This window comes from Oncorhynchus gorbuscha, linkage group LG02 (genome assembly GCF_021184085.1).
Source record: "Oncorhynchus gorbuscha isolate QuinsamMale2020 ecotype Even-year linkage group LG02, OgorEven_v1.0, whole genome shotgun sequence".
Lineage (NCBI taxonomy): Eukaryota > Metazoa > Chordata > Actinopteri > Salmoniformes > Salmonidae > Oncorhynchus > Oncorhynchus gorbuscha.
In genome coordinates, this window is record NC_060174.1 from 63,787,424 (window position 1) to 63,798,064 (window position 10,641).

Genomic DNA, 10,641 nt, shown 5'->3' on the forward strand with positions numbered 1-10,641 from the left:
GAATGCATTAATCCAAATGTTATTTGGTAAACAGATATCTTGAAGAAAATGTAAGTGCCTGTTTCCCCCAGGCTACTTGCAAATCACTCCAATACCATAAGAGGGCGCGAAATGCATTGTAATCATTTGAACGTAACACACAATAATTTGCATAAAGATGTAATACACTATATTTATTGATATGAATACAAAATACACATTTGATCCATCTATTTAACCCATTTCGGTTTATAAACGTATTTCCAAAACCCTCACATATCCAACTCCACATAGCCGTGCTAAGAGCTGAGGCAATATGGATGGGACAGATATGTTGTTGTTGGAGGTATATGTCCTAACGTTATATTCAGCATAATACAACTAAACTTTTAAGATAGGCTACAGTAATTCTATGTTATAGGCCTACAGGATTAACCAAAAACTACAACAGCAGAATATAGGACACAATCAAGACAAAAGTCATAAAAATACAACAATAGTAACCATGTTTCCATCCAACCTTTTTATGCGAGTAATGTACATGTCGGATAAAAAATGTCATGACAGGCCTGATGGGAAACAGAACATTTGTTGGTAAACTTTCCACATTTCAAATAAACATAATATACTAGGCAAGGTAGGATTGTCTAATGTCGGTAAAATTCCTTATGCTAGAAATGTCGGCGGAAACGCTTTTATTCTCAAATATTGATATACTAACCATAATATAGAAGTACATTTGAAGTCACGCGATGACATGCTGTGTGGTCCTACCACTATGACTCGGGAAGGTATGAAGTTAATTAAGTAGGTTACAGATGAAATCATTAAGGATGAACTTCACAGGGTGGAAAAGAAGAAAGGGGATACCAAGTCAGTTGCACACCTGAACGCATTCTACCGAAATGCCCTCCAACCTGGTCTGGTCTGTGTCTCTGTATGTGGTGAAAGCCTAAAGTGATGAGCTTGATGCTCCGTTCCAATAAATATCGCGGGTCTTATTTTGGTGACATGATGATCGATGCTTGACTGCCATTTGACAAATAAAAATAATATTGTTCTTTTGTCCATAATAATCTCATTTTTTAGGCTATACCCGAACGAGCTGTTGGCTAGAGCGAACGTGCCAATACTAGAGTGGGCACATTCGCTAAATAACACAATATTTTTTTGTGACAAAGCCATCAGTAGAGTTGAAAATGCGATGGAAACCCATTTTACTTGTATTTTTTATTCGGTATATGGGCATTTACCCGTAAAAGTCATTTTTATGTGCACCTGTAGCACTATGTCATCATGCAAATACTTTTATCTACAAGTAATTTTGATGGAAATACATCTCTTGTGGGAAAATTCACATATTTGATTTCTGCAAATTTTAGAATATTCAAATGAAAATCTGTGCCAACAGGTTCGAAACCTAGCTACTGTAAATTAATATTTGTGAGGTTATATAGTGAGGTTATTAAAGCCTGTTGATACATCTCTCTCTCACACACACACACACACACACACACACACACACACACACACACACACACACACACACACACACACACACACACACACACACACACACACACACACACACACACACACACACACACACACACACACACACACACACCACTCTCTCTATTCACTCCACCACAATCTCTCAGGCAGCAGGCTCCCACTGTGGTGCCTGTGGGCTGATATTGGTGTTCTGGTCGTTGTCAGTCCCGTGGGGGTCGGAGGGCAGTGGGTCATAAGTGCGGCGGTACAATGCCCGGGTGACCAGGGTGATGATGAACATCTCCACAATCATTAGCTGCTGACTCAACACTGCAGACAGACAGATAGACACACACTAGACAGGGTTGGAGGACACAGACGTCATATTGATCAAGTAATGGCTCTCGTTTGGCCCTGTTTTGTCACTTACTGGTGCCACGGGCTCTAGAGGAGAAGGGCGGGGAGCAGGCAATGGTTCCATCCAAGGCCAGGACGTTAATAATGGCCGTCTGCAACTGACTGAGCACCAGCACCAGCTATGGACACATGACCAGTGGCTTCATGAAGATACATTGAATATTAGGATGTAGGAACGGACACTGCCAGACCCAAATCAGACAAAATATTCCAGAAAGCCAAGGTCAAGGACTAAGTAAATGACAGCAGATTATGTATTCTCATCAATGGCACTTAGAAGAAGGCAGTTCCTTGACTAGCTGGTTGGTGCAGTAAGGTCAGACTCACCTGGTACATGGCATACTTAGGTATGATCCTGACGCTACGCAGTGTGTTGCATGTGTTCATGAACATGATGGCGACAGACCAAAGGGAGATGATGGTGAGAACCCCTGTAAATGGGTTGATCCAACTCGCCGTGTTTGTGATCTCAAGCTAAACATTGAGACATGGAGAAAGGTCAAAGAGGGTAGGTTATGCATAGTGGACCTACATGGCATGCCACCGGGCTCGGTTGGAAACGTAAGGTGTAGAGGGTGTGATTCTTTTTGCTGACAGGAGTTTCACAAGAAGGAAGTGTATTACTTACATCAGAAATATCAAAGTTGCCGTTGGTCCACAATATTATGGAGAGGATTGAGAGAAGTGTCTTTAAGATAGCATACTGAAGAGCCCCCAGCTTCAGCAGGAATAACATACGCCTGAATGAAAACAATCCCAGAGTTATTAACATGTTCTTACCACTGTATACATTACCAAACACAAAGGATCATCTGCCCCAAGAGTGACCTGAGCATGTGACATCATGTGACCTGATTTATGTTGAAAGATAAAGTAAATGTGACAATTTTACATGTCTTCATAATAATAATTATCATCATAACCAAACCAGTTTGGCAAAGATAGTGCCGTTTGATGACAGACTCTGGTGTGCCACTGGTTACCGTGTCACCAGAACGCGGGGCAGGCAAGGACAGCAGCAGCAGCATGGTCCTGTACTGATCTTGAAGGTTTTCTTGTAATTGCGCTTCAGAAAGGTCTCGCTACCCCCACTCTCCTCTATCAGCAGAATTAAGACCTTATACACCACCACTGCAAAGTACCTATGAAGAAAAGAAGAGTGTTTACTTGGAAGATACAGTGCCTTCAGAAAGTGTTCAAACCCGTATCAATAATTTGTCACTATTTCTGAGGCTATATGATGTACTGTTCAGCAGATTTACTATGTAATATTAATTTGTTTGTTTTTATCTCATGATTTATTTGACATACTATCAAATTTGTTGAAAAAAATATATATCTATAAATGTATTGTATGAATCCTATGAATAGAAACAATAAAAATTGGATGAACATTTTTTAAAATGTTTAAATAGAGTATTCACACCCCTTCACTTTTTTTCTCTCCAGATTTTGGTATGTTACATCCTGAATTTAAATGTAGATTTTTTGTCACTGGCCTACACACAATACCCCATAATGTCAAAGTGGAATTAGGTTTTTCGAAAGTTTTACAAATGAATTAAAGGTGAAAAGCTGAAATGTCTTGAGTCAATAAGAATTCAACCCCTTTGTTATGGCAAGCCTAAAGTTTAGAAGTAAAAATTAGCGTAACAAGTCACATAATAAGTTGCATGGACTCACTATGTGTGCAATAATAATGCAATAATGTACCCCACACATACAATTATCTGTAAGGTCCCTCAGTAGAGCAGTGAATTTCAAACACAGATTCAACCCCAAAGACCAGGGAGATTTTTCAATGCCTCACAAAGGCATACCCCAGATTGGTAAAAAAATAAAATTGAGATTGAACATCTCTTTTAGCATGGTGAAGTTATTAATTACACTTTGGATGGTGTATCAATACACTTAGTCACTACAAATATACAGGCGTCCTGCCTAACTCAGTTGCCGGAGAGGAAGGAAACAGCTCAGGGATTTCACCATGAGGCCAATGGTGACTTTAAAACAGTTACAAAGTTTAATAGTAGGATGGATCAACGGCATTGTAAGAATTTGTTGTTAACTGATTGCCTAGTTAAATAAAGGTTAAATGAAATTAAGATAAATAAAAAAGATTGTATTGACTCCACAATACTAACCAAAATGACAAAGTGAAAAGAAGGAAGCCTGTTCAGAATAAAAATATTCCAGAACACGCATCCTGTTTTCACTATGTTTTCACCATGCTAAAAGAGATGTTCAATCTCAATTAACAACCCCACTTTAGCATAGGTCAGTGCCCTGACCACGTCCCCATGGATTGGACACAACAGTAGTTGTGAAACAGCATCAATTTAGACTTCTTTAGATTTAGCTACAGCTTCTTTTGAGGTTGAGTGCAAATGAGATCCCAACAATACTTCACTTCGGTCCAGTGAAAAGCCAGCTGCCTAAGTATACCCTGAATGGCTAATATGGACTGAGATCAAGGCTATCTGCAGAAACGTAAATTACTCTTAAAGAGATGCAACCTGAATGTAAAGGATGAAAGGTAATTTGTCATTCATATTAAATGATCCATCATGCTACTTCTGAGGACAGAACATGACTGTGGAGAAACCAAATATCCACATCTGTAGCCTACCCATGGACATTTGAAAATGGGCAGAAAGAGATTTAATCAAACATAGCGTGAGCACAGCCAATGCTGTCCCTCTAAACAGCTTGTACCACAGACTGGTTGAGGATATATATTTTTTTTATCCATTTTGTTTTCAAGCTATAACAACAACAACAACATGTGGAATAAGTCAAAGGGCTATGTACACACATAACGAGTGTGTGACCAACCTTCAAAACCAGTTAGTCTGCCCATTCAACTTTTGTTTGTGTCCCAAAAAAAGTTTGTGTTTGTTTGTGTCATTTACTGTATTTCTGTGGATGTGGTCTGATCTCTGTTCTTTCCCATACACTGACACGGCGTAATGATTAAGAAACGGATTAAACTGTGGTCAAAGAGTGCATTCATTAAAACGCCTCTGCTTTATGTCAGTGCTACTTGCTATAGTTCCCTGTCAGCTCATTATTACAGGAGGAAGAGCACTGCATCTCTATAGTAAAGTATAGTACACATGTGTTTGCCTTTATAGGAGAGTATGTGAAAGAGAAAGAGAGAGAGAGAGAGAGAGAGAGAGAGAGAGAGAATGAGAGAGAGAGAGAGAGAGAGAGAGAGAGAATGAGAGAGAGAGAGAGAGAGAGAGAGAGAGAGAGAGAGAGAGAGAGAGAGAGAGAGAGAGAGAGAGAGAATGAGAGAGAGAGAGAGAGAGAGAGAGAGAGAGAGAGAGAGAGAGAGAATGAGAGAGAGAGCGAGAAAGATAAAGAGAAAAAGAGAGAGAGAAAACAAGAACAAGAGAGAGAGAGAAAAAGAGAGACAGAAGGGGGAGAGAGCAGTAAGTACTGTGTGGGTGAGAGGAAACTTACGAATTAGAGGTCATATCTGTAAACATGGTTGCCCTTGGGATCCACATACCAAAACAAGCCATGGTAGCAATGACCTGAAACAGAGACAGAAATGGAAAGGAAAGGGGGAAACCTAGTCAGTTGTACAACTGACTGCATTCAACTGAAATGTGTCTTCCACTTTTAACCCGACCCCTCTGAATCAGAGGTGTGTGGGAGGGGGGGGGGGCTGCCTTAATCGAATGATACGTTCAGCCATCTATTCACCGTCCACACGGTTCTAATTCTTATAACTACAACACAAAATAGTCAGGACCAAAAATATGAACACAGAATGACAGCCATTCTCATTTACATCTTGAAAAAGTTGTCATCAAGGCAAAGAGTGGCTACTTTGAAGAATCTCAAGTATAAAATATATTTTGATTTGTTTAACACTTTTGTGGTTACTACATTATTCCATGTGTGTTATTTCATAGTTTTCGATATGTTCACTATTATTCTACAATGTAGAAAATTGTAAGAATAAAGAAGAACCCTGGAATGAGTAGGTGTGTCCAAACTTTTGACTGGTACTGTCTATGGTGATGGCTACTGAAAACAGGGAGCTTAGTTCTTACCGGTGCAGCTCCATTTACCCACATAATAGTTGTCTTCTTGGGAGACGGGACTTTTCTATAGATAAACACACACTCCTCCAGGTATAGTAGCAGGGACATTGTAGACATGAGGGTCAGCATGGAGTACAGAGCCACCCCAAAGATATCCAGCTCTAGATAAGGGAGATAGAGAGTGAGGAGTTCAGACGGTAGAGAGAGAGAGAGAGGTTGTACAGGTCATTGTGAAATCCATTACTGGACCGTTTATTGTAATCTAAGCCGCAGCCCCTGGCAACAACAACCCCACTTTAGGATAGGTCAGTGCCCTGACCACGTCCCCATGGATTGGACACAACAGTATTTGTGAAACAGCATCAATTTAGACTTCTTATTTAGCTACAGCTTCTTGAGGTTGAGTGCAAATGAGATCCCAACAATACTTCACTTCGGTCCAGTGAAAAGCCAGCTGCCTAAGTATACCCTGAATGGCTAATATGGACTGAGATCAAGGCTATCTGCAGAAACGTAAATTACTCTTAAAGAGATGCAACCTGAATGTAAAGGATGAAAGGTAATTTGTCATTCATATTAAATGATCCATCATGCTACTTCTGAGGACAGAACATGACTGTGGAGAAACCAAATATTCACATCTGTAGCCTACCCATGGACATTTGAAAATGGGCAGAAAGAGATTTAATCAAACATAGCGTGAGCACAGCCAATGCTGTCCCTCTAAACAGTCTGTACCACAGACTGTAGCCTACAATTTGAAGGACATTGTAAGGTTCTGTATTTTTGTTTTGTCAACCTAGTGTCCTGTTTCGTTGTGTTCTTTAACTTAGCCCTGTCTTTCATTTTTGTTCATAGATTATTTATTATTTACTTTATTTAACCAGGTAGGCCAGTTGAGAACAAGTTCTCATTTACAACTGCGGCCTGGCCAAGATAAAGCAAAGCAGTGCGACAAAAACACAGAGTTACACATGGGATAAACAAACACAGTCAATAACAATAAAAAATAAAAAATCTATATACAGTGAGTGCAAATGGAGTAAGGCAATACATAGGCCATAGTAGCGAAGTAATTACAATTTAGCAAATTAACACTGGAGTGATAGATGTGCAGATGATGATGTGCATTTCACCTGTGTTAGTTACTCGCCTGGTCTCATCAGTCTTTTCCTAGCTCGTTTGTGAGAACCAGTTATGGCCTTCAGCCCTAGTTTTGATTCACCTGCCTGTTTATGACCATTGCCTGCCTGTGACCACGATTCCTGCCTTTAGCGAAGGCGAAAAAATCCCCTGCAGCCCTCTGCGTGTGAATCTACACCTTTTTCTCCCTGAGTATTCAGTACAGACATGTTTACTCAGAAGCTGTTTATTGGGCTTGCCTGTGTATTGAAGATGGCTCTGTGAACTGGAAAGTGAATTAATTAATCAATGAAATAATGAATTTACAAATTAATACATATGTTAACTCTCAAGCTACCAACTGGGGTCACTTTGAGCATATGTTTGAATATACATAGGTGGTTTATTCAAACCTTAATATTTTTCTTGACTTTGACAATCAACTTATCCTTAACGAATGTAAATAATTATTTAGAGTTTCTGTATCAATATGCGCCTTTAAAAATAAATTGGGAGGGATTTGGAACTTTTCTCTAAATTAACTTTTTGGTAGTAATGTGGATAGTACTTTGGGAGAAAGATCATATAAATAACATGTTTGCCTTTTCGTTTGAAAGAACATGCTAATTATTGTAATTTTCCTAAAATAGCGGTCTGTTTATCTTTTTTTTAAAGATAACATGAATTATGTCTAATGATGTTTTGATAAGAAAAAAGTTTATATTTTGCGATTGTTGCTTTTCCAATAGTTTCTTATTGCGTTCAAAATGACCCCAGTTGGTAATTGATACATGTAAAATATGTTACTAACTTGAGAGTTAAGTTACTGCAGTAAATCAAACATTAAAAACCAGCTACAGCGTCCCAACAATGTGTTATAATAACGTGCTTTAAAAATAACACCGACATCTATAATGAAACACTATTTGCGAACTGATAGATAATGTAATCTGTGTCACTCACGCTTTATGATATCGACAGCCGGCGGAGGTTCTTGTAAACAGGTCGGATGTATAGTGCTGTTGAGGGCTTCTTCCATATCCCCGGTCAGTTGAAGTCGCTAACGTATGGACTCGCAGGTGGTGAAATAATGGATCAAATAAACTATCCGTACCTCTTGCCCACTGACAGCAGTTATAGGAGCTGAGCTGGGAGGAAGCGGACAGCAACAGGTAGACTATTGAACCTTCGCCCGCAATTCAATTCTGAGGAATGAAGGTATGAGTAAGATGTCAGCTCAGTGAATACAGCTGGGTCTACTAGTCGACGGGACCACCTCTGGATAGAGAATGGCAGATGCCTTTCATTCAAATCTTAGAACTACTGCACTTACTGAGCAACCTTGCTTATCAGGGATGTCCAATGCCCCGCAGTAGTGTTCTGTACCTCTCAGCGGAATTACTTGTCCATAGATTGTATTTCAATTCACACAGGAGAATGACCTTTGACTGAGGAGTATGTCATCTTGCCAGCCAATATACAGGAATAAAAGGAATGAATCCAAGGAAAAAAAAGAATGTAGTATTGTTCAGGCTACAATCTTAAAAGTTGTGGCTTTATTTAAACAGTATCACCTCTCTCTCTCTGATATTTCATTTCAGCATTCCGCCAATCTTATTTATGTCTCGCGTAAATGTCTCTAGAATGAATTGTTTTTTTCTTGTCATTCTTGTCATCTGATGTGTATCTCTGTCACTTTTAGCCCCACAGCATCTGTCGCCATGAACAGTAGCCAGAATAAAGACTGTCAGGCAGTGGGATTTAGCTACTAAATATTGATGGCTTCGTAAGGGGTCATCGCTGAACTGCATAATTGCATTTGAGCTAAGAAAAACATGATTATGTAGTAGGTAGGATGAGAAAATGAGGTCTAATCGGCTTACCTGGTTACAAATTAAGTGAAGGGAGAAGTTGGACCATGATCCAAAAACAGACCTCGATGGATTACAGTCAAACGTTGAGGCTTGCAATAATAAAATATGAAGAGAAAAGGAAGAGAGAGAGAAGGTGTGCACGAGAGACAGTCTAAAAGACACTTGTCTGAATAAGAAGCCAAGAATTTGCTTTGCCTACAAAAACACCTGTCGATAGTCATGTGTGGCTTCACCAAAGACATGGGCTTCTCACACATTTCTCTCCATTCGCACAACTCCAGTGGATGGCAGAGTTCTTTCCCCCACGGTAGACACTGTCACACTCTGTCCCTTCAAATCCCATCGGGGTTATAATCCCATTCCTGTGAAGAGAATGTCCTTGAGATACAAACTAGTGTCACTTCAATGCCATGATCTGGCGGAGAAAACCATCTAAAACTGCCGCTTTATTTCGCCAAGACAAACAATTCATCCTGAACAAATAGTCTCACCAAATCAGTTTATTGGTTGCGTACACAGTTTAGCAGATGTTATAGCGGGTGCAGCGAAATGCTTATGCTACTTGCTAACAATGCAGTAAAATGTCAAATTTACACAATCAATGAAATAAAAAAATCGTAACAAATTAACAACTAAAATAGCACTGTAACAATAATCCAAATGCAATCTATACGTGTCTACAGCGGATGAATTTACACAAGATATACTAGGAATGATATGCACAGTAGATATATTAATGAATCAAGAATGCAGTATATAAATAAATATGCGCAGTGTATAAACAGTGCAACTAAAATGCAATGTACAGTAGTTGAAGTATTAGAATGAACTGTCGAGAACAGTATACAGTACCAGTCAAAAGTTTGGACACAACTACTAATTCAAGGGTTTTTCTTAATTTGTACTATTTTCTACAATGTAGAATAATAAACTATTAAACAACACATATGGAATCACATAGCTTTTTGGTTTAACAGTTTTTTGGTTGCTATTTCGATTTTAGATTCTTTAAATTAGCCACCCTTTGCCTTGATGACAGCTTTGTACTCTTGGCATTCTCTCAACCAGCTTCATGAGGTAGTCAACTGGAATGCATTTCAATTAACAGGTGTGCCTTGTTAAAAGTTAATTTGTGGAAATTCTTTCCTTCTTAATTAATACATTTGAGCCAATCAGTTGTGTTGTGACAAGGTAGGGGGTGTATACAGAAGATAGCCCTATCTGGTAAAATACAGAGTCCATATTATGGCAAGAACAGCTCAAATAAGCAAAGAGAAACAACAATCCATCATTACTTTAAAATGTGAAGGTTAGTCAATGAGGAACATTTTAAGAACTTTGAAAGTTTATTCAAGTGCAGTCGCAAAAACCATCAAGTGCTTTGATGAAACTGGCTCTCATGAGGGCCGCCATAGGAAAGAAAGACCCAGAGTTACCTCTGCTGCAGAGAATAGGTTCATTAGAGTTAATTGCCTCAGAAATTGCAGCCCAAATAAATACTTCACAGAGCTCAAGTAACAGACATCAAGTAACATCTCAACATCAACTGTTCAGAGGAGACTGTGTGAATCAGGCCCTCGTGGTTGAATTGCTGCAAAGAAACCACCAATAATAAGAAGATACTTGCTTGGGCCAAGAAACACGAGCAATGGACATTAGACTGGTGGAAATCTGTCCTTTGGTCTGATGAGTCCAAATTT

The 10,641-nt window shown here is 39.2% G+C and overlaps 1 protein-coding gene across 1 annotated transcript; it reads right to left on the reverse strand.

The window, feature by feature from the left end:
• Positions 1–146: 146 nt before the first annotated feature.
• Positions 147–8,522, reverse strand: LOC124006846 (organic solute transporter subunit alpha-like). Its single transcript, XM_046317046.1, has 8 exons — positions 8,031–8,522; positions 5,955–6,106; positions 5,356–5,429; positions 2,874–3,032; positions 2,519–2,630; positions 2,218–2,364; positions 1,904–2,009; positions 147–1,803 (listed from the first exon to the last, which is right to left on the reverse strand). Exons 1-8 carry the CDS (start codon positions 8,104–8,106, stop codon positions 1,637–1,639), a joined length of 993 nt encoding a protein of 330 aa, XP_046173002.1. The 5' UTR covers positions 8,107–8,522; the 3' UTR covers positions 147–1,636.
• Between the last annotated feature and the right edge of the window lie 2,119 nt (positions 8,523–10,641).

Coding starts and splice junctions, on each gene's coding strand:
- LOC124006846 (XM_046317046.1), bottom strand. CDS start 8,106: ATGGAAGAAGCCCTCAACAGCACTATACATCCGACCTGTTTACAAGAA. Junction 5,430..5,954: donor GGGTAAATGGAGCTGCACCG/GTAAGAACTAAG, acceptor TCTCTGTTTCAG/GTCATTGCTACCATGGCTTG. Junction 2,631..2,873: donor CCCCGCGTTCTGGTGACACG/GTAACCAGTGGC, acceptor GTTTTCATTCAG/GCGTATGTTATTCCTGCTGA.